Below are 25,408 nucleotides of genomic sequence, written 5' to 3'. Positions count from 1 at the left end.
AGTAATTTGCACCAGAGGTACACTTCAACTGTGAGAGACAGAATGTGAAAAAAAAATCCATGAATCCACATGGTAGGATTTGTAAAGAATTTATTCGTAAATCAGGGTGGAAAATAAGTATTTGGTCAATAACAAAAATACAACTCAATACTTTGTAACATAACCTTTGTTGGCAATAACAGAGGTCAAACGTTTACTATAGGTCTTTACCAGGTTTGCACACACAGTAGCTGGTATTTTGGCCCATTCCTCCATGCAGATCTTCTCGAGAGCAGTGATGTTTTGGGGCTGTCGCCGAGCAACACGGACTTTCAACTCCCGCCACAGATTTTCTATGGGGTTGAGGTCTGGAGACTGGCTAGGCCACTCCAGGACTTTCAAATGCTTCTTACGGAGCCACTCCTTTGTTGCCCGGGCGGTGTGTTTTGGATCATTGTCATGTTGGAAGACCCAGCCTCGTTTCATCTTGAAAGTTCTCACTGATGGAAGGAGGTTTTGGCTCAAAATCTCACGATACATGGCCCCATTCATTCTGTCCTTAACACGGATCAGTCGTCCTGTCCCCTTGGCAGAAAAACAGCCCCATAGCATGATGTTTCCACCCCCATGCTTCACAGTAGGTATGGTGTTCTTGGGATGCAACTCAGTATTCTTCTTCCTCCAAACACGACGAGTTGAGTTTATACCAAAAGTTCTACTTTGGTTTCATCTGACCACATGACATTCTCCCAATCCTCTGCTGTATCATCCATGTGCTCTCTGGCAAACTTCAGACGGGCCTGGACATGCACTGGCTTCAGCAGCGGAACACGTCTGGCACTGCGGGATTTGATTCCCTGCCGTTGTAGTGTGTTACTGATGGTGACCTTTGTTACTTTGGTCCCAGCTCTCTGCAGGTCATTCACCAGGTCCCCCCGTGTGGTTCTGGGATCTTTGCTCACCGTTCTCATGATCATTTTGACCCCACGGGATGAGATCTTGCGTGGAGCCCCAGATCGAGGGATAAATAGCAAAATGCACAATATACACAATATAGAGTCTAGATGTAAATTAAAAATATAAAAATGTAAAAAGCATTGGTCAACAGAAAGCTTGTTTACACAGTAAAGTTTTTAACTGTTTTTTAAAGGATTCCACAGAGTCAACCAAACGTTGTCTCTGAGGAGTGTTTCCAACATCGTGTTGAATGTTTGCCACAAAGAATTAAAGCATTTCATAAAGCGAAAGCAAGTACTAGAAAGTTGCAAGTTGTGTAGTGGTTTACACATTCATTTAAAAAGCAAAAACATCTCCTGTTTTATCCCAGGAGGAGACACAGATCCCTTTGGGGTTTCTTATGGAAGGTTATCCAGTGTAAATATCTACCATATCAAACATGCAGAGCTAACTGCTGTTGTGAAAGAGTGAGCAGCTTTGATTTATGAATTATTTTTGCATCGTGTTGACATCATAGCTGAGAGAGGTGAGAAATGATAACCATTGAACTCAGATATCATTAGAATGCACAATATTCTCCGTGCTATATTACCCCGAACTAGACAACAAAAGTGGATGGATGGTTTGGTAGATATTACAAATCTGATTAATACACTTGTTTAATTTGGTATCATAATAAAAGTTTAATTCCTCATTAGTGAGGGTTTCAAATATTGTTGGGCTATCTTGGCGATACCCACAGGGTTGGGGTCGCAGTAATTGTGAGATAGACTAGAGTAGAAAACAAAACTGAGAGTTAAATAGGACATAAACCGTAGTTTTCAGGTTTTTGGTCTTCTGATTTTAAATTGTAACACCACCTGCTTACTTTAAAACAAAAATATTTAAAACAGCAACATTACAACTTTATAATAGCCCAAAATACACTGTACTGCATTTTTTAACTATTCACAAAGTTTTATAATCATGCGATTATCGCAACGACAGTTGTTATGAAGTATTACCAGTCTGACTGTTCAAAATCAAAATGTGTGTTTGCTATCGAACAAAACCACACACACACAATTCCGCCAGCTCTGTTAACAGCTTGTACATATGAGTAGTGATGAGTTTCTTATCTGGGAGAAGCAGCCATCCTCAAACAGCTGCTTGATATACAGTTCTTGAGGATCCTTGACCCACTAGATAAACTGGAAGAGACGGTTAGATATGCAATGTCAGGAGAAGGGGGAAGTGTACCTGGCCCCATCCGTTCTGTCTGCCAACTCCAGACAGCCTACACTTTTCATCTAGGCCTGACATTACTTTATTACCCACTCTTCAAGATTGAAGATTCAGGACGCAGATAAGACAGTTTTACAATTAAGTTGGTGTCAGGAAGACGCGTCATATGCTTTAAGTGATAAATAATGTTTGATATTTGTCACGGCGTCACGTTGTAATGTGAGGTGACGGGCGGAGATTGAGTTATCCGCTTTATGAGGTATATGTTGAAGTATAATATCTGACAGAATTCAAATTTTAAAGCAGGAAATTCAATTAACTTCCAGCTTCTGTTAGCAAATTAGATTGCGAATATTAGCAAGAGTTCCCCTCAGGGTGGCCTAGTGAGACAGAGTCGCATGTGCTCCTCTACTTTACATTTAGCTACCTGGTGCGCTTCTGTTGCGCTGACTTCAGGAAAAAGGTTTATAAGTAAAGCTGCAAATTTTACACATTGTATTTTATTTAAACATTCTGACAAGTAGATTTTTTTTATATTTATGATTTGAATTATATAAAACAATATGTTCTTACACATTCTTACAGTTTGTTTTAGAAGATAACTGCAAATCTTCACATTTTAACCCATTGCTATACCAGCGGACAGCATAAACATTTTATTGATATAATGGCATTGTAGCTTTGTAAACCCTGACAGGCTATATTCTTCTCCCCTAATAGCGCCATCCAAAGCTACCTAACAGGAAGCCTCATCTGTCCACAGTTAGGCAATGGACTGCCTTCATGTGCTTGCAGTGATTTAGTGCCCTCCTCCAAGGGAGTAGAAATATATCTCTCAGCTGTCCACTAATATCTTTATGCACTCAAGTGTGTTGAATGAAGCTATAACATTCTTCAGCGTGACAAATGCTCCATTAGAGTGTATATATTATTCTGACTTTATTCAAGTAAGACATTCTCAAATGCTATTAGAACAATGTCCAGCATTAAATTTGATGGTAGATACTGTACCTAAATATATAAATACAGAATGAGATTAACACATTTTGTTTCTTTCTTCTCTTTTCTTAAATCTGAAATTAGTCAAACTGTGCTCAGTATGCTGCTGACAGAAAAGAGGAAGAGAAGATGTGTGACCACCTGATTTGCGCCGCTAAGCACAGAGACCATGTAACAGCCAACCAGTTAAAGCAGAAAATCGTCAACATCCTCACCAACAAGCATGGTGCCTGGGGCACGCTGGCCCAGAGGTAGGTCCCCACACTTGAACAAGTTTAACTGCAGACCTACAGGGGTGGTGTTAAGACTTCAAGATAAACTATAGCCACTCAATGTTAGGTACAACCTACAGGACAAAAGTTACCTGTTCACAGTACTCTGCAGTCAGAGGATAGGGCCACCAGTTAATGTCATTTTCCCAGGATCCGATAGGGTCAGCAATCAGGTCAGCAAATGCAATTACAGTGCCGAGTGGCTTAATCCTCTGGGGACAGCTGATTGGCCAGTCATCTAACATACCAGGGTGGAAGACGGGGGTTGGGGTGTTTCTGCAGCATTGTCCAGGCATTCATTGACCCTCTCAGTAACACAGCCCAGCACCTGGTGGTAGTTGCAGCCTTCCCCGTGGGCCCTGTTAAAACAACCACCAGCTCTCCCACTCTGCTGCTTACTTTTCACTATCATCCACATGGTCCCATGGATGCAGGGCTGGTTAGAAGCATTGACAGCTAGTTATTTTAGACAAACAAAGGAGTCACAGCAAGCTGTTTTGTTTTCTTCTGGGCTTATGGCTGGGAATTACAGATATGACAAAAAGCATGCAGTTTTTTATAATAGCAGAACTATGAGCAATGACTTGGTGCAGGGAAAGCCTCAGGCAGTTTGAGTTAAATATCCACATCACATTATACAGGCCAGTTGTAGAAATGCACAGTAGTAGTAAATTTGTTCACATAAAATGAATTCAAGAGCAGCCAGTTGAGAGAAAGTCTGCCACTTTATACACAAACCGCAGCTGCTTATTTGCCAAATTTTTGCATCTTTGCTGAAACAGTAGCTTTAAGTTTGTTATTACGTTTTAACGATACAGTGCAGATGTTCGACTGGGTTTGCTGAGCGTGAATTTGTTTCAGATCTTAAACCAGGTTTCCTCATAATATGAAAAAATGTTTTACTAATTTTTATAGCTTTATTTTATGTTTTTAATGTTTCGAGCATTTTCCATCAAAATCAGTAGATGTTCTAAGCAGCTAAATGTGTTCTTTATCCTTCTACTCACGGAACATTGTGTGCAGTAGCCAGTCTAATTTTATCAAATGCATGTATATTGACATCACATGCTGCAATTTCCCGTTGACACTTGGATTTGTTAGAGGCAATAATGTATTGCAATTGCTTCCAGAACAATGGCAGAAAAACTGACCTTATCCAAACACTGTGTTTAATATTATGTTAATATTTTGACCGTGACTGTGAGGATCTCAGGGTCCAAGTACAGATTTTCTTAAAACTGACTGAACCTTAACTACCCATGGAAATCTATTGGACTGAATTCTGGGCTCTTGTTCAAATATTTATGGAGCTTCTCTCAGAGGCATAGCATTTGCATTGAAACAAAAGGTTATTGAGCGTGGGTGCATTGTAAATGATACCGCAAAACTTCCAACAAATTCAAATTTAATGGTAACCTGCTGGTGAAGAAAAATGATGCAATATGCTCACAAGCTCAAGGCAGTGTTGCAGTTCAGCAGCTCAGTCTTATTCAATGCTACATTAACTTTCCCATTTATGCTTCTCTTGTAAAATATAAAGCCCTCAAGCATTTTGAGGTGGCTGTCTGTTTTGTGTGTGTGTGTGTGTGTGTGTGTGTGTGTGTGTGTGTGTGTGTGTGTGTGTGTGTGTGTGTGTGTGTGTGAACCTTTAGTTAGTAATGTTTGTTTTTACCGTCTTGCACAGAGATTGCTTTGCCTTTAACTCCCAAGTTCTGCCTGGGGACATGCCAAGGGATATTTATCATTAGTGTAGGATATATTATAAACAAAATTATTCATAGGAAGGCAGTAGTCAGACTACTGACACTTTTCTTTGTTTAGTGTTTTTTTTTTCTTTCTTTTTTTTTTTTTAAACCGCATGTTTGCAGCTTTGCTCATTAGATGCCCAAGTATTAGATTTCTCTGTTTTTGAATTCCTGGTATCTGCAGCCAGTTGATTTTAAGTTGTTGTTCACCTTAGAACAAACAGTTTTAGGAAATTGTGTTGTAGCACCAACAGCAAGAGCGGTAAATAAGGAAATGATCTGTACACGGCTTTAAAACAGCTGCTCTACAGTCATATGATCTGCCTGAAAAATACGAGGATCAGACCCTATGGTGGCCCGTTGGATCCATACTATATGCTTGCTTGATGATGAATGTCCCTCTGTATGGAGTCAGCATAGAAAAATCAATAGTCCTCAAATTGAAACAGTATAGGGTTGTATTGATCCGCTGTGCTAAATCAAAATGAGGAGGCTTTGATACATCTCTCCAAGACAGCTCCCTGTGCAGTAATGACACCCTATCAATTTTAGCTTTACACTGATAAATCAAGTTGAAAATTGGATGTCAGAGTTTTTTCCAGGGAGAGAGTGATTTTCCCTGCCCTCTGGTCCCCTCTGCTGTTGACCTCTGAACCCTGCCAGTGGATTATAAAGTTCAGGCTCGTCTAAAGTGAAAGTAGATGTCAAGGCGATGCTGATGAATTCATTGAAGACTAATGTCCAGCACTTTTGCAGCACGGGACTACCGTACTGTGACAGCACAATAAATTCTCTCGACAAAGTTAAACTGCAACTTTATTTTATGCAACAAAAGTCTTTTTGAATACACCGTTAGAGTAAAAAAGGCAGCTTAATGGTGTATTTGTTCATTTTCTTTTTTTATTTTTATATGCGTTATTGTTTTATATTTTGTTATATATTTAAAGGTCTAATTTTAATATTGCATTACATTAACACACACACGTACCTTTAAACACTTGAAAATTCATTGGATTTCATGCACTGATACTAACTGTTTCGACACAGCCAACCTAACACAAATGTAAAAGGGAGCTGAAGCATACAAGCTTCTCTTTGTTCCCATGCGGGCGTCTGAGTTCAGTAGCATCACTGACAGCTGACGGAGGAGCCTCTGCTGGCCTCCACAGCAGACCTTAACCTTACCTGACTAGTCTATTGATTGTCAACATTTCTTCTGTATAATTACTTTTTTGTAGCAGAGGAGCAAAAGGAAAATGGCGGCATATATTGATCTGTTTCGAGGCAGTGAAACAGCCGTTTCCCTTGACTAACAGTGAGTTTCATCTCTGGCACGTGATGAATGGTAACAATCTGCCCGTGGATAATAACTTTGTGATGGAATGAACCTTTTTACTCACAATGTGCCCGCAGTATTTGGTCCTTCCTGAAAGGGGTTATCAATTCTAATAGAATTCTACTACCACAGTGGGGGTGTGAGCACTTTCAGAGATCCTTAAAGCCTTGCAAGGGTTGAGGTCTGATGATCCCTTTGGGGCAGAAAACAAAAGTCAAGGTCCCCAATTGAGCCTGACAGTAAAAACAAAATTTAATCTGGCAACATACTGGATATAATTCAAAGACACGTTTATACTTGACGTCCAGAGCAGCAAAACGTGTATGATCCTACATTCTTGTGATTAATCTGAAGTACTCTGTTAAATATTGTAAAATCAAAAGGGGAATCTTAGAAGCTGCTATAAAATTAATTCACCTCTAAGGGCTTTTTTTCTGTTCACATGCACACTTTAGATGTTTATCTCCCATCCACTCTACCAAAGCGGTTTCTGCTCTTCCTTATTTTTTTAATCTACTATGTACATCAATAAAATGCAGCTCTGTTTAAGACAGCCTCTAAGTGAGGGTGCATTTTATAATCTTCATTAATTTGATCTTATTGAAAACATGATGCTTCTTTGTTCTCGCTCGCTTCTATCCTCTCTTTTTCACATTCGTTCTTGACCTACACCAGGCTCTCTTCCCTTGGGGCCCTCTTAACCTTGTACGCTGTGCTAATTATCTCTGGAAAGAGGCCCATTCACGCAATCATCAATTTCAGTGGGCGTTGAAATTGAGCTGGGCATTGCTTGACTGTGCCACATTTCCAGTGAAAGATAGGTTCCGGAAAGCTGGCGATCCAGGGGAGCTCACCAACAGCACAATGTGGCTCCTCATCCCTCGTATGTCTGTCTTCATTATGCCAGATGACCTGGAGTTAATCTTGTTGCCGCTGTGTCCTTTTGTCTTTGTCCAATAACGTTCTTCAGTGTGTTTCCATTCTATCTCTTAATCAACAAAAGAAAAGTCATATCCAGTAACCCGAAGCATTTCGATCTCAGCTTCGTAACCTAAAGTCTGCGGCAGTCTTGAGAACAGCGATGAAAAGCTATGGTGAAATTAAAGAGATGAAAGTATTGTGTGCCATTTGCAGCCCTTTGTGATAATCTAATCATGATGTTGGCCATACAGTCACTTAACACTTGGCATTCGAGAGACACATGATCAGACTTGGTGTGTTTTTATAGAGGAAATTACTCTGTATTTTTTTCCTTACTTTATAGTTTACTTTGAACGCAACGGGCTCATCACCATATGGTTGCCAGTCACAACTTTCATGCACAGGGTGCTTTTTTGTGTCTTTTTAGTTTTTTAATCTAACAGCAGAATGTTGGTGAATGCTGCATAAAAATCCCCAAAAAGAAGAAGAATGTGCTGGTTGACAGAAGATGTTTTCACATTTTTTCGCTTTGGTTTGCAGCCTCTGCAGGCTGCCCGATGGCTTTCATGGCGTGTGAGGTCCCTGTCATTACAGTGCCACATGTCTGGTTGTCATTTTAATGTACACAAAGGATAGGTTTCAATAAATCAGTGTTAAATGGGCGAACGAGAACTGACTACTATGGCAGAAATTACTGGTTGAGCAGCTAGATAACAAGTGAACTATTTATTACTGTCTCCTTATTTTACTTTAGCTCAATTTTTACCTTAACTGAGACATTTCAAACACGTTCCTCGTGCACTTTTTAGTTCACACTTTTTAGATCACATAGTCAGAGCCTGTTAGGTTGGCAAACAGAAAAAGAAAAGACCACTTGTCCTCAGAATTACACTAAAAACTGGCGTGTTTTCAGTGTCCGTGTGTGTGTGTGTGAGACAGAAACCAGTCGCTGCTCCTTTGAATAGAATTGTCTGTGATTACTGGCATTTATTATAATTACCCCCTACTCATGTCACCAATGGAAGCTTTTTAAAAGGAGTATAATGGTGTTTTATTGAATCAGCATGTCCCTGTCCTTCCTCCCGACTGCCTCACACAAATCCCCTCTGAGCATAAATAGAATAAAAAGAAAATCTTTAACCATGAGAAACTCATCTGTCTGCAATCGAGCGCTGTGCAAGTTTTATGAGCCATTCTGTTTTAAATGGCTTGAAAAACATGAAGTTAATTATTGCTTTTGACAACAGATCACTGTGGTCACTTATCTCTAAGGCATTATACATTTTATTACATTTACAGATGTGAAGTTACAGAGAAATAGGTGCATATTTCAGTTAGTGTTGAGGACTCTTAAGTAGCTGGCCTGTAACGTGTTAGGCCATTGCTCCAAAAAAGATGCATTGCATCTCAAAGGCTATAGATGGATGCTGACATTTTAGTTCGACAGTTGGATCCATAAATATTTGGACAGAGATAACTTTTTTCTAATTTTGGTTCTGCACGTTGTCACAATTGATTTTAAATGAAACAACTCAGATGCAGTTGAAGTGCAGACTTTTATTTTAGTGGGTTGAACAAAAAGATTGCCTAATATGTGAGGAACTAAAGCTTTCTCTTTTTAACACATTTCAGGTGCTGAAAAAGTAACATGACAAATTAAATAACTGAAAATAAAATGTTCATTTCTACTACTTAGTTGAAAACCCTTTGCTGGCATTGACAGCCGGAAGTCAAGGACGTCACCAGATGCTGGTGATTCTTCCTTTTTAATGCTCATCCAGGCCTTAACTGCAGCGACTTTCAGTTGTTGGTTTTTTGTGGGACTTTCTGTCCAAAGATTAGTCTTCAACAAATGAAATGCTCAGTTCAGTTAAGACCAGGTGATTGACTTTGACATTCAAGAATATTCCACTTCTTTGCTTTAATAAACTCCTTGGTTGCTTTGGCTCTGTTTTTTGGGTCATTGTCCATCTGTATTATGATACACCTTCCAATCAATTTGACTGCAATTGGCTGGATTTGAACAGACAGTATGTCTCTGAACACCTCAGAATTCAACTGGCTGCTTCTGTCCTGTGTCACATCATCAATAAACACTAGTGTCCCAGTGCCATTGGCAGCCATGCACACCCAAGCCATCACACTTCCTCCACTGTTTTTCAGATGATGTAGTAATCTTTCTTTTTTAGATTTTTTTTTTTTTTTTTTTTTAGCAATGTCCAATCTAGTCTTTCTATTCTTGAGGCTTATGAGTGGCTTGCACCTTGCAGTGAACCTCTATATTTACTTTTATGTAGTCTTCTCTTTATGGTAGACTTCAATATCAACACACTTACATCCTGGAGAGTTTTGTTCACGTGGCTGGTTGTTGTGAAGGGGTTTCTCATCACCATGGAAGTGATTCTGCGATCATCCACCACTGTTGTCTTCCATGGACGTCCAGGCCTTTTTGCGTTGCCGAGTTCACCCGTCCTTTCTTTCTTTCTCAGGATGATTTTGCCGCTCCTAATATCGTAGCAACTTCTCTGATTTTTTTTTTCTGTTTTCACAGCTTAACCCTTTCATGCATGAATTATCAATTGGTATTTCTTTTTCTTAAGTATTTTTATTAATCTTTAGGCAGTAAAAAATATTTTTGAACTTTATTTTTTTAAACGTACTTTTCAAAAAGTTTTTTACATGTCCACTTAGGTGGACAACTGACTGACCAGGGGGTGGCAAGTATACCATCAACACTGACACAAATACAAGAAAACAGTCTTTGAATAGCTGTCCACTGTAGTGACCACTATACATGTAAGGGCTAAGGGTGGCTTGTTTCACGCACATGAGAGCTCCTTTAACTGCATATTGTCTGTTCACAACAAAATCTTCCAAATGCAAGCACCACACCTCAAATCAACTGGCCTGTTATCTGCTCAATTGACAATGACATAATGAAGGAACTGCCCACACCTGCCCATGAGTTACCTTTGAGTCGATTGTCCAATTATTTTTGGTCCCTTGAAAACAAGAGGGTGGTACATGTTAAAGAGCTGAGACGCCTAAACTCGTCATCCAGTTTAAATGTGGATACCCTCAAATGAAAGCTGAGAGTCTACACATGTCCATGTCTGTTATATAACAGTAATTGGACTTACTGTAATTGTTTTAGTAAACAGATAAAAAAAACTTGGGGTTAATGTCCAAATATATATGGACCTAACTGTATATCCCTATATAGAATTTTGCAACTTAAGTGTGTGTGAAAATTCCCATTTGACGATTTTAAAGTTTCAGTTTTCATCAATTATCTACCTTATAAAGAACCTATAGATGCAAGTCATGAAAATATTGTTTGATTATTAAATAGCGGTAGAAACCACAAAGCAACTCAAAATATGACCCATTTAGTTAATCATTAATCATTAGTTGGTATTAATCTCTGGCTCTCATTCAGTTTTTTTTTTTTTTGTCCTTTTTTTGTCCTGTCTCCTCACCCCAACGGCAGACGACTGCCCCTACCAGAGCATAGTTCTGCTGAAGGTTTCTTCCTTTTAAAAGGGAGTTTTTCCTTCCCACTGTCGCCAAAGTGCTTGCTCATAAGGGGGTCATATGATTGTTGGGTTTTTCTCTGTATGTATCATAGTAGGGTCTACCTTACAATATAAAGCTCCTTGAGGCGACTTGGATTGGGTAAAATTGGGTTGAACAGAATCGAACTGAACTGAAGTTTTCCAATGTGTTGCCCAGAAGAATGACAATTTCCTAACACAGCATTTTGCCACATTGGTTTGTCAGTTTATGTACACTATCATTATTATTTCTTACGTTTTATAGATGTTTGTTATGTTTTCTAGATGACTTTCCTCTCCTTCTGCTTTTATGGCTCTCTGAATGTCTTTTTCTGTATTGCCAGTCAGTTTATGGTCGCTTTTCCCTTCATTCCTTTGATAAGCTTTACAACAATGAGTCATGAAGTAGTGATGCAAATTTGTGGCAAAATCCACTGACTGTGCCTGTCTGTTTTAATGCAAATACTAGTATTTGGTGTCAATTTGTCTGTAATTGCCAGAGGAAGTGATACATTATATTGCTGTATCAATGTTTTTGCCTTATTCCTGTTACTGTATTATAGGTAAATATTTGGATATTTGTATTTTTGGATAGCTCTTTAAGTTCGACAAACAAGTGTCTTCTGTTGTTAAATCTTGCTTCCATCAATTGCGTCTTATTAGCAAGGCCAGACACTATGGTCTGCATAGGGACCTTGGAAAGATTATCCACGCCTTTTGACATCTAGGTTGGATTATTGTAACTCACTTTACTTCGGTCTTAACTCTACTCTTATCCATAGACTCCAAATTGTTCAGAATCCGGCTGCTCGTCTCCTTACTGGTAGTGGGCGGCGTGTCTCTATTACCCCTGTCCTTGCTGATCTGCATTGGCTTCCCATTAAGTATCGCTTTAAATTCAAAATCCTGCTGCTTACCTTCCAAATTATTAACAATATAGCGCCAAGCTACCTCATTGAGCTGCTTAAATTATACACCCCTACTAGAGCACTAAGATCATCTTCCCAGTCACTCTTGGTACTGCCGAGATCCCGGCTGAAGACTACAGGTGACCGAGCGTTTGCCTTGGCTGCACCAGATTTATGGAATAACCTCCCCATCGCTATACGCGAGTCTGATTCTATCCATTCCTTCAAATCGCGGTTAAAACCCCACTTATTTAGCCTCGCCTTTTCTACTAGTTAACGCTTGCTTGTTAGTTAGCTTAATGCTTATTCTTATCTTCGGCTTATTCTTAATTACTTTTAATCATTAAAAAAATTTTTTTATCCTTTACACTTAGTTTTCTTTTATGCTTTTATATGCAATTCTTTTGCTTTTGTGTTTTTAATGCCATTCAACCTGCTAGCATGTTTTGGTACCTTGCCATAGCCCTCATCCTTCCCTGTTACTTCATCCTACTCTCTTGCATGTTAAGCACTTTGGTACACCACTGGTTTTTAAATGTGCAATATAAATAGTTTGTTGTTGTTGTTGTTTACAGAAATGTGTTACTTTTCAATGTGTTAATCCATCACTTACATAGTTTTATTACATTTAAGATGATTTTAATTGCCTGGCACAGTTTCACCTTTTTAATAAACACTGATACTATTTGCCAAATAATCAGAAATATTTCAGGAAACTATGGAGTTTTTGCTGTCCTTTTATAACCGCAACATAAAATAGATTTCACCCTCCAACCCAATGTAAGCCAAAATGTTTTGGAATGATATAATTTCCTAGAAACTGTTATTATTTTGAATTACGCCAGTTAGCTTTCTCTTTTCAACAACCTACGTTTCACGTATACTTAGGTGTTCATCTCAAAGACCTCAACACTGAGGAAAGATGCCCTTTAAATACATATTTGAAAGAGCAGAGAATAGACAATAGTCCTGTTACAAATTTATCTTACTGCACTTAGCAAGTCTGAAAGCGGCCATAAATAATGGTGTTCCAGTTTCCTGTAGGTTATCAGTGCTGGAAAATTAGCTTTTAAAATGCGGTTTGAAATCCATTTGGGTGATTGATGGGTGATGGGACTAATAAATTTTGCCAGTTTCTAGCGGCCGGCTCACAGCAATTCTTTATGGTTGTCATGAAGCCAGACACATTTGATGTGTCAAATAAGAAAGGTCTACAGCCATCCCTTAATGAATGATGTTGGATGGACAATTTGTTACTGAGACAACACACTATCTTTCTATTAATGATTCTGTAGCTGGATTTGTGTTTTATTACTTATATTAAAAATTGATTATCTGAATTTTTTTAAAAAATGAAGAGACTGGTGTTGATTGTTAGCTTTTGCAGCATATTAAACAGTAAAAATGTGTGCATACATTATCCAAGTGCACTTTTAAAATCTGCTATTCAGGCCCATGGATGAGGAAATTGCTGCATTTGGGGGGGAACAAACTCTCATTTCTTACAATGCTTTTAAGACATGGACGTGCTCTTTAGTGTTTCATTGCCATTTCCCTATTGGAGAGCTGCAGCTGGAAGCTCGATGCCATCAAACTGTGTATCCCCATCAGGATTGCAATCCTCCTGAGCAGTTTTTGGACCACCCTCAGAGAGGAGGTTCCTTCAGCACAGTACTTTGGCACAGTCCAAATCCGGTATAGCACTGACCACATAGTGTAGAATATCACAGTTCCTCCTCAAACAGCAGATTTAAACTGAAACCATCTGCACAGGCTGAAACAGGCAAGGAGACATAAAAAATGCCGGCGTCCAACTCATTAATCAGTTGATTGAGGTTTGGTTTGTTGTGTATTTTCTTGCTGTTAAAGACAAATGAAGATATTTTGGCTTGAAGTTGTACTCAAATAAGCAAACAAGCACTTTGTGTAAAATGCAGCAAATTTAGTTAATGCTGTTACAGGGAACTCTTCAAAGAGGCAGATTTATCCCCCACTGGCATCTGCTGTGTATTTGTACTAAGAATTAGGGGACATAATCTTCAACAGTAATCGCCCAGTTGCCTGCAGTGGATTTACATTTTTCACACTGTGTAATCTCGCATTTACAATATCATTTACGTGGGTGTCTCCTTTCCACCCACTGACATCTCTCTTTTCTTCAGTGAGGCTTTGGGGGAGATTGACAGGGGACAAGCTCAAGGCGTTCAGTGTTGCTTTGCATACAGCAGCTCATGATACTTTGTGCATACAACATGTGCACACACACACAGACACACACATATACACTCAGTTTTGATTGATACTTAACTGAAACTGAGCTCATGTTGCTGTCAGAGCCCGGCTAAGTCTCCTGAGCCTCTTGATTTCTGACACTGGTAGATATTATATTTATGGAGCAAGAAGGCTGTATTTTGTGATGTGATCCCCTCTAACACTTTAATCTGTTTAGACTCCCTCAGTACTGTAGCAGGGAAGGGGGCAGAAACTATACAATGAAATAGACGGTTGCCTGCCAGGGTCTTACTGTATCCAGCACACACAGGAAAATCTCAGCTTGCATTTGAACACTCAATATCCCGTCCAAGGTTTTATTTTGAGATTTGAGCGCCTGTTTCTAGATTTATTCTGTTTCTAGATCTACAGATGCCCTGTATTTGTATAATAAATGAGCTCAAATGTTGAGGTACAGAAGTGTGCTGCCCTATTCGCACATAGTGTCATTGTTAAAGAGAACAAAACGAAGGAAAAATATGTTATTTCTTCACATTTGGTTAAAATTGGAATGGCTGATGTAAGGATTTCTCGTCTGTCAGCTAGAGTTGATGCAATTTTTTTCCTTCTCCTTGGTAAAGGTAAATTAAAGCAAGACTTGTCTTGCTGTATTCCCCTCTAAAGGAAACATAAAGGCTTTGAAATAGCTCCAGCTAGCGTGCAGTTGGAACAAGCAGCACTTAGAAACCTAATGCTGGTTGTGGTGCTTAATGGTTTGCATTAGCTGCAAGCAATAAAATTATCCCAGGTCCTCACTAATGTTGAAATAATCATTTACAAAGATGGTTACCACATGCTGGAACTGTTTTCTTCTTTCTCTGTCTTTTTTTTTTTTTACCACCCTAATTCGCTGTTATTAATAATGAATAAAAATGCAATTTTCTATTGGGTTGCTCCAGGGCTCTGGGAATCATTTCAATGAATATTTCAGCACATTATTTTAATCATGGCTCCACATACTCAGGGAGGGGGCTTGTTTTATAGGCTCATGCCTCAACCGCCTCAAGACCCCGATCATTAAACTCCACGCTGTCTGCGTTGAGGTTCCTACCTTTGATTTACAAGACTTGTTAAAAAACATTGTAAAAAGGAGGCAAGCTGTGCCATTTATACTTGTAATTTGATGCTGTATTTGTTAATGGGAGTACTGGTGATTTATGCGTGCAGCGGCTGCTGCTGCTCCCTGCTCTTCTGATGCTATAGCATTAGCAGGACTAACATTAGTAGGTCGGTGCATGCAGTATGCAGAGGCCCAGCTTAATATGCCTTCTAACTATGGCCTGGTTTTTCTCCACAAGATGTTTTCCTCTGATAAGAACGTGGCTGGTGTAATCAGTTCATCATTGTTTGCTCTGTCTAACCTGCCTGTCCTTTGGTCTCCTCCATAGTCAGCTGCATGACTTCTGGCGTCTTGACTACTGGGAAGATGACCTGCGGCGAAGGCGGAGATTTGTCAGAAACCCATTTGGCTCCACCCACCTAGATGTCGTATGCAAGGAACTGCAAGAGTATGGTGAGTTTTTATGGGATGTGCATTTAAAAAAAGAAAGTTTTCATAATTAGGCGACTAAAAATTCACATCCAGCATTATCCCATTTCAATGCTTCAATGCTGCCATTAAAACATTTTTGAAAAAGGATTAAAGTTTAGCCTCCGCTTGTCCATATAGTTTAACATGTTGCTTAGCAGAAATTTTTATAGGTAACATTTTTTATGAGTCCTGTGAATTGAACATGACACATCCATTTTATTGCACTTTTTATTATCATTGCAACACATACTCTAGAGCAAATTGGCTCTCCCGCTTTATTATTTTCTTCTTCATGCCTCAAACCTTTCTCATTGACCGAGGCAGCCTTGCAGCATTGCCCACCACCTTTTGTCGGTTATTTCTTTATATCCTGCCACACTGACTTTTAAAAGCTACTCAGTACTGTTAAAATCCCTTGGCAATACTCTCCTGTCTGTAATTGAATAGCAGCGCAGATGTTTAATGGCACAAGTTTGAATGTATTGAGGCTGAAATTAATAGAGTAAGACCCATTTTAACTTTATGGAAAACAGAAAGCAGGGAACTCTTTGTGGTCAGCGTAGCCTTGTTATAATGGTTGCAGACGCATGCATGATCATGACAATGTTCCCTGACCTCATTGTGCCTCAGGTTTTGAGCTACTGAACAGACTGGTGGGTTGGGTTCGGGATGTCATCTGGCTACATTCAGCTCTTGCGCTATCATGGCTGCTGTAGTATGTACATCATGGCAACTCTGTACATGAAGATGAGCTGGTGTTTCAGTGGATGATGCTCCACCCATATAGAAATAGCATTTTTTTTTATAGTGGTCCACTGTTACGTTCGATAAGTACAAACATGGCTTTTCAGCTTTTTATTGCTTCCATTGTAAGAAGGGCTCAAGTCAATTAATGTTAAATTAGTATTTTTTTAATCCACTTAAAAATATCAAAGAGCTTTTAAGAATCTTTGATGAAGAAATTGCATTGTGTTGCATCAATCCTGCCTACCAATAAATAAAGTGGCACTAAATGCTTAACAGATCAGAACATCCGCAATAAACTCTCCTCCCACTCACCTTCCACTCAACACTGACATTTACTGTATTTTGTTATTCATTTATTGTTCTTAAGATAACTTTAACTCAGTTCATATGAAAAAGAAAAAGAAAACAATATATCAGTTACAAACCAGACACATTTTTATTTGTCAAACTTCACTGTGCAGGTGCTCAAAGTATGCATTATCTCTGTATTAATCTAGGGTTTTTACCTTTATAATAAGCGCCTTAAGGCAACTGTTGTTGTAATTTGGCGCTATATAAATAATATTGAATTGAATTGAATTAGCTGCTTTACTGACTCAGGTAACACCTGTCATACTGTGAACTTTACTTGCTATTTACGTCATTCGTTCACCAGAATGTTTTGGAGCTTTCAGTTTTCTTTCTGCAATGTGACATTAGGACCTCAATGAGGTTGACGGAAGACTTGTTGAAGTCCTGCTGGCATGCGGTGGTTTTAATGAGCGGAATAATGTATAAACTTGTCAAGTGAAAGGGATCGCCTGCGGTCGGATGGCCCTCTTGCTCTCCATGAGAGGTGAGCTGCACTTTCAGGCTGTTTCCAGCAGTCTTTGATGTGGTTGCGCAGTTGAGGCCATTTTTTTGTTATGAGTTAAAATGAGAAACCTTTTGTTCTTTGTTACAGCTTCAGCAGGGTTTTTTTTGGCAGTGACAGTTGGCAGTTTTAAAAAAAATGGATTATGACACATTGTGCTTTTTACAAGAGTATTCACTTTTAATTAGCATAGTATTAAGGATAGGACCTGTTCTTTGTAGATAATCCTGGTGCAAAGGCTGAGAGGTTGGAAATCATTTGTCATATCCAGACTTTGTTTCTGGGGTTTGATGGAGATGCTATACAACTCTTTAGTGGCTTCCAGGCAGCATAGGCACTATAGTAGAAAAACAAAGAGGCTTGTTTGACTTGGCCCATGAGAGTCATTACTGAAGCTTTAAAATCAGAGACTACTGGAAAACCAGCAGGTTGTCTAAACTGAATAGCCAGTTCCTGGTTTGACAGCAGTATATGACAGTATACACTCAGGCACCATTTGAGTTTGAAGAGGGCAGACTGCCATGATTGTGTTCAGAGTAAATGTCAGTCTTGGGTAAAATGAAAGTGCAATAGAACATTTTTTAAATCAACATTTCAGCGAGTGGCTTGCATGGTTGTTGGCACCGCATTCTTTTGTGTTTTCTCTTTGATATTAAGAAGATTTTTTATATTTCACAAGTTTTACCAATTATTTTAACTGCTTTTTATCTTCTTCTTTTTTTTCACTGATGGTATTTTCAGACTTAGTAGCACATGTTAAACGTTGATGTATTTTGCAATAAGGTTTTAGTGAGTTTGGTGTTTATCTCAGAAAAAGAATGTCCTCTGTGGAGTTTTGATATCATTCATATTTAATACACAACTTTAAATGTAATCTGTATTTGTTTAAATCAAGTTATTGTTAAAACTAGTACAAGTGTAACTTATACAATGTGTGTGCAAGAGTGTGTACAATCACGGACATGTGTGATGGGAGGTTAAACTCTGCTTTAAACTCTACCTCGTTGTCTATTAGCAGCATTGACAGCTTAGCCAGCACATTCTGTCTCTGCCCTCTTCCTGTAATAACCTGCCCTGTTACCGCCAGCCTCCGCCCAGTATCCGAGTATATTGTTAGGTGATTGGAATTGGGCAAGCATGAAATGGAAGTCACGTTAATATTGATCCAAATGTTTAACGGGGTGTTTTACCTCCGAGTGTCCTTGCTGTCTCATTTCAGGTGAGCACCTTCTCTCAGAGCTGATTGCCCCAGGCAGAGATCTTTATAGCTCTGTACTTCTGCGGAGGCAGAGTCATGATGTGATATTAACCTTCTCCAGCTCGCTCCAGCTTTATAATCACAGATATTAAATGAAGATAAATGAGCTGGCTAACATGTAAATCCAAAATAACAGCATTTGAATGCAGCTTTTCAGCAAGTATATGGAGGTGTGGGGATTATTAGACCTTGTTTTTTAATGTTTTTGATGAAGAGAAGAGATTGTTTGTAACCTCTGATTATTCCAGGATATTGGATAAAGATTACCCCAAGAGGAAGCGTCTGCACTGTATAAACTCCCTTACATCAAAGTTGTTATGTTTACATTTACACACTTAAAACACATACAGATGGCCCGCATTGCAGGAAGTATGAAGTTGTCATTCCCCCCTCCTCCCTCATTTCATCTTTCAGTGCAAAGTAAATAAAAGTATAGAGACAAGAGGCAGAATTGCATCGCCCTTCACAGTAATGCAATCCCATGAACAGGACTCTTGTGGAATGTGGAGCCTGTGGAGACCAAGCGTAGGAGGACAGGATTTGAATCTGGGAAACGGAAGAGATATATTTAAACTGTTCTATAGAGTTCATATTCTATAGATGTTGGAATGAGTGTGCAAAACTTGTGTGAATGATAGTGCAGTCTGGTGATTGTGTTGTAAATAATCTATGTTTTTATAAAACAGCAACGCTCCTGAAGAAGCTCTAGAGTTTATTTTTTTAAAGTCAGACTTGAGATTTTTAAGTTGGGGTCTATCTTCAGATACAAGTTTTGTTTTTGTTTTTTCTTCCAAATATATGGAGTTTTATTTATAGCATAATAAGTGAATTACAAGATGTAACAAACTGTTGAAGATTTTCCCTGTGGCTCATACTGCTATTTATGTGTCTAGATTACTTTGGTGTGAATTTTCCTGTTTTGGCACTATGTCTTCCTGCAGTTAAATATAATGGAACCAGGTGGCATTTACATATAAAAAGTGTCACTTTCCAGAAATCACGATCCACAATTTAATGCTTCCACAGACCTTGTTCTGAGTACGAACTGATTTCTCACTGGTGTACATTTATCAGCCAAAACAAGAATGCAGCTAGCTAAGATTGCAGAGTAGTGTCATTAATGTTTACTTGCATAAGGAGGAAACTCTAATCATGGATAGATGGATGCTTCCTCAGAAAGGAAGAGCGATACAGTTGACAATCATAATTGAACAGAACCGCTCACAACAAAGCTAATAATAAAATACATTTTTGAACCGTGTTCTTTGGAAAGTGCCATTTACTTTATTAAGCTGACATCGTCTCCATTAGTGGGCGACTCTTAACAAAAAAATGGATAAACAGGACCACAGGCTGGAGGACAAACAAGGAGAATTGATTTTGGGATGAACATATGAGAGAAGGATGTTGTGGATTTCTTTTTGAGGAATGGCGAAAAGTGTAAGAGGGAGGGTCTATATTATACATAAGACTTGCAAAAAGCCATGCTTACACTACACTACTGAGATAAAAATAAAATTCCAGTGCCACAACGCTCAATCTGTATCAATACAGTATATCAAGAATGGACCCTGGCAGTGTTGCTATAGTTGATTAAATGCTCCTTTGAAGTCTTTTCAAAGCTCATCTTGTCCACATTGTGTAATAAAACTGCTCAACCCTAAAATATTTTCAAAATGGGAGCCTTTATCTAAGCTTGCAAAGTTTATTTGAACTGAACAACTGAATAACTTTTTTAATTCTTTAGCATATTTTAAACTCTATATAACAAATCTGTCTGACCAGGGCAAAAATTAAAGATGAAGTTAGACTCAGTGTTTTTAGGAAAGTTGTGCCACATTGGGCATTGCATATCCAAGAGGGTGAACTCCGGACTTTGTGCGTTCAGAGACGGCCTCTGTTAGTGACAGCCGGCAGGTCTTCATCAGCATCCACTGAGGTCATGAAAGCTCTGCATTGCACTTTACTGAGTGTAATTAGTGCACTCTGAGGCAGTTTCAACTCGGTGATTGAACAAAACGACCCAGGAGACCAGTGATCGGTAGCTCCTCGTGGAACTGTTTCTAAAGAGCTTAAAAGCAAACTGCTGTGACACTCAGGAGTCAGTGACAGTAGCTTTTCACAGATTGCTGTGTATGTTATTCTATGTTATGTTAATGCTGTTGATCAGGATATGAGCCAGCAGCTCGGGCTTGTGAGAGGCAGTCAGAGCTTTCTACCACATAGCTTTTTTTCCCCCTCTCTTTTGCATGCTTATTTGTTTTATTATTGTTATCATTATTATTTTGTAGTTTTCAGTTTGATTAAAATTAGGCTAAATAAAGAAATACAATAAAATATAATAACTGCTTGGTTAAGTTTACGTAAAGATTTTCCTGGGACTGAAATGCAAACTTTGACATTAACCGTGTCTTAGAGAAGTTTTCTCACAGAAAACCTTTAGGCCAAAAAAAAATAAATGAATCTGTGTATAATTTGGGGAATTCATAAAACCAAAATAAGTACAACAGTCCAAGAAGTTGGTTCAGACATCTGCTTTTTATTGTTATTTATTCTAAATTTACTGAGGAGGAACTGTGTCCCAGCACATTACCGAAAAGAAAATTAAGCAGTATCTCAAATTAAAAACTGTATTCATCCAAGTCTTTTCATTGTGGCGTTAAGACATACAAAAACTACACAACTCTCCAGATTTAATTATTGCCAAGGCAGGCAGGAAACAAAATACAAAAAGAACATCTATTACTTTTTCTCCAATCCTAAACTCCGAATTGTTGCATTCAAGCCTACTAAAGCCAACCCCACAAAAACATAGCAAACTCTTTTCTTGCTGTTTTTAATGTTTGAATGGTGCATTGAGTTTGATGTTAAATAAACAAGTCGGCACTTTAGAAACATGGCAACCCACCAAAAAAGAGAGAGATCTTACCTCAAAGTCCACTATTGCACGGTTGAAACATATCATAGCAAAACATTACAGTGTGATGGAGTAGAGGACATTCATATGCATCCATCCATGAGAGTTTATCCGCAACCAGGAAGTTAACCTTGGAGAAAACAGTGACTGCATATCAAAGTAAACTGGAAACTACAAAAGAAAAACTTGAATGAAAACACACGAGCACATATATTAATCAACCAAAGTGGATCATAAATTTATTGGTGCTAAATGGGTATCACAGAGTCAAATATTCAACTAAACTATATAAATGACGGATTTGACCACCTGACTGGTGAGGGTGTAAGTAGAGCTCTGTCAGTGGATGTTGTATTTTTTATTGTTGCGCTACATCAGAAACATAATTATATCAATTTTACCTGCAAATGCAAAATAAGATAATTCATAAGGCACATTTCACTCCATCTATTTTTTTTATTGCTAAAGCATAGAGCTGAAAAGACTATGACATGTCCTTCAGTAGGCGACACACATCTTCATCAGCCAGCCTTCATCTCCATTCATTTTTATTTTGTGTCAATCACATGAGTCATATCAGGTCCTTGAAGGAACACTCCTCTTGTTTTGCTACGTTCGCCCAGGGTGAACTCATGAAAAGCTTTCTAATGAGCCTGTCTCAACATGACTGCACAGCAAGTCCAGTAATGGTGACAAATTGTTGACTCTTCTCACAGCAGCACTTTTAATATGAGAGTCCATCCAGGGCCATGACTCTAGAGAACATCGCTTTTCATGTCAGCACATTTTCTCCTACATGTCATACCACTCCATTTCTTATTTATAACCTTATTCATTTTCTTTTCTCTGAGAACTAAATTGCATTTTGGGCAAAGCTGGGTTCAGTCCTCTCCTCCTGCATTGTTGCCTGCCCTAAAAAAAGGAGATGTTGGTCGTTTGCATGTAGAAATCAGCATGGTTTATTTGGTCTACTCAACCCTGTCCAGCCTTGCCAATCAGAACATCGGCCTGTCTGCCGAGGTTTCCCTCATTTACTCTGAGTATAATGATGGTTTACAGAATTACAGTTTTAAATTTCTCTCTTTGTGCTTTGATTTCTGACCGCTGGCTGGCTTTTGGCTTTAACATTGCGCAGAATTCATTTCCGAAATGCTCAGACTGCTTCCTTTCGTCTGATGAAAGCACTCCAGATATGAGACAGAGCAGGAAGCAGACTTTTTTCTTGGTAGCAGTGTTGACAACAGTCAAATGTGACCTCTTCAAGACAAGGTACATGTTCCTCAGGGGAGGGAGAGGCGAATTAAGAACTGTGCTGAAAGGAAACATGTCAGGCTGGTGTCAGCCACCTCCCGTTTCTTGATATGTGTTCTTCCTTTCGCAAGCGCAAATTTCTCCTCTGGTTATTTCCCACATTGGACGTCAGAAAGACAAATTCACATGAACGCTTTGAGCGGCTGTGTGGCAGGCACATGTTGGAGATGTGCTGATTTAAGCTGATAAATGTGTTGTTGGAGCTCTTTGTTTTTTTCAAGGATGTATGAACACATGCTTCACTATAGCCATATGATGAAGTCTTGGTCTAATTGTGCTGTCTGCACAGTCTCCTTCTTGTCAAGTATCTGCAAGAGGCAAATGATATCTCTAATCTGCTATGAGCTTAAGACGTATGCCTGACTCAGCTGTTGGTCTTTTAAGATGCAGGTAGCGTTTTGTTGTTGACCTTGTCTAAAAATAAAAGCTGAAACACCTCTGATGTTCAACCACTCGAAAAAGCAGTCAGTGAGCAAATGTGTACTCTGACATTCTTTTATATGGAATGGCAAGTACATTAGTGTGCATCTGTATCAGGTTCATCCCACGTATCACTATTCATTTCATGCTGAGATTCTCCGTGCTTTATTTTTCTCAGTTTTTATACTTTACCATATGTTTGAATTTTAGTTTATAGATAGGAATAAAAAGGTTTTTTTCCACCAAATATTATCCAAAAACATTTATATTTTCTCAACTGTTACCGTGTGTGTGTGTGTGTGTGTGTGTGTGTGTGTGTGTGTGTGTGTGTGTGTGTGTGTGTGTGTGTGTGTGTGTAAGATTGCCGTCTGTATTATGGATGCAGGAGTTACAAATGTCATTTGGTGGGTGTGTGGTTTAACTTTTTTTTTTTCAACTTGATTTTTGCTGCTGTTGCAATAGTGTTGTTTTCTTGTTCGATATTTATTATCCCCTTTAATAACACACACTTATTTTCTTTTATTTAAATTCCTCACTGACTTTTCAAGCAAGTGATTGCTCAGTCGTAGGGTACAACTGCTAAACATTTTGATTGGATTTTACAGTTTTGCTGAGGAAAAATGTAGCACTGAAAACCTCTGTGGTAAATAGCAGAAATAGAAATAGACTGGTGGTGGATAAGTGGCTGAGAAAACTAATGGATAGGGGCTAGCAAGTAGCATCCTTCATGCTAAACTTCTGATAGCATTATGTGCACTTTATTACGTTATGCTTCAAAATATTTGCATAGAAACTATAGAGGACAATGTGTATTATGTTAAACATATATATGAAATGAGTTCCCATGTTTTGAGCTTGGATAGCCCAATTAGGTTATAAGCCTTCCAATGCAACATAGTGCCTTATGAACTCAAATCAATATTAGATAGCAATGTTTCTGTGTGCTTTTCATGTTTATTTGTTTTTCTACTGAGTTTTCTGAAATAAAAAAGAAAAAGATTAAAGAAAAAAAATTAAAAACTATAGGCACACACTTCTGCCCCACCTGCTTTTAAATAATTATATTTAAAATCATTAACCAAGTATCTCAATCTCATATAAGCACAGTTACAAATCCTGCTATTAGCTTCAAAGAGCAGTAGACGACATTTAGTGCTCTCTCTTCCCGTACTTGCTTTTACAGCCTCTGAGAAGGACGAAGTGGTCAAGTCTAAGACGGTGTACCGCAGCCCAACTGTCACCACTCAGAACTCTGAGACCGAACTAATACTGGATGGAGACGACGATGCTGTCAGCCTGCTGCAGGAGAAGGAGATGGACAACCTGGGTGGTAAGTATAAATCACCACTGCTACTTGTTCCCATCCTAATAGCTGGCATAATCGGTGAAGTCATTGGATGCATGTGTTATAGCATTTAAAGTGCACTAAAATGAAATTGCAGTGGTAAAAGTATATCTGAAAGTAAAAACCTTGAAATATTTGGTAAGAGCATGATGCACAGTAATTGTTTGGTACTTTTAGCATAACGTGATATATCGGATGTCGGATAATACACCTATTCTCATGCAATGATTTGACGGTATTAACCATAAAAAATAATCCTAATACCACACACATACTTGACAGCTACTGTATATTATAACATAATAAGATACAATCTATTGAATGGAAAACGTTTAAAATAGAATAAATTTTTATATTTGGGTGTTAAAGAAGCTTAATTATTCTTAATTCTGCTGCATTATTTAATTCTGAAGAGCCAAAGAATAGAAATCGTACTGATTAAAACATCTTAGATTTGTGTTACCTGTATGATTATTGTCTGACTTCACAGTCAGTATCCTAATACAGCTTTAATACTTTGTCTAGCACAATTCAGTTAGTGGTGTAGCATACTAACTGAATTGTAGTATGTTAAGGTGGTGGTTGGCCAAAACGTCTGTAATTTGACCAGAGTAATACATGTCTGGAGAAAATTGTGCTGCCTTTGAACCTCGGCATAGCTTTAAAAGGCAAGTTAGACAGAGTTCGCTTCAGCTTTGAGTGCAGCTCAAGAATGCTGGACTGCATTCTTGTCGATAAAGCCAGATCTTCACTTAACACCTCATGCAAACAACTGGTGATTGATGTTTTTTGTGTGTGTGCGATGCCTAAAGTTATTTATTTTATTAGAATATAAAGGAATACTTAACCCTAGCAGTCAT

The 25,408-nt window shown here is 38.6% G+C and overlaps 1 protein-coding gene across 5 annotated transcripts in view; it reads left to right on the top strand.

Moving 5' to 3' along the window:
• Positions 1-25,408, top strand: part of nbeab (neurobeachin b) — a 201,460-nt gene that overhangs the window by 108,262 nt on the left and 67,790 nt on the right. For all 5 annotated transcript variants that reach the window (XM_026191617.1, XM_026191619.1, XM_026191618.1 and 2 more), the window contains 3 exons: positions 3,244-3,410; positions 15,555-15,679; positions 24,387-24,533. In XM_026191617.1, the coding sequence (XP_026047402.1) occupies positions 3,244-3,410; positions 15,555-15,679; positions 24,387-24,533 (439 nt within the window). The remainder of the gene's footprint in view (positions 1-3,243; positions 3,411-15,554; positions 15,680-24,386; positions 24,534-25,408) is intronic.

Source organism: Astatotilapia calliptera, chromosome 14 (genome assembly GCF_900246225.1).
Source record: "Astatotilapia calliptera chromosome 14, fAstCal1.2, whole genome shotgun sequence".
Lineage (NCBI taxonomy): Eukaryota > Metazoa > Chordata > Actinopteri > Cichliformes > Cichlidae > Astatotilapia > Astatotilapia calliptera.
Note: the sequence above shows the minus strand (reverse complement) of the source record. Positions and strands in the feature narration are given on the sequence as shown.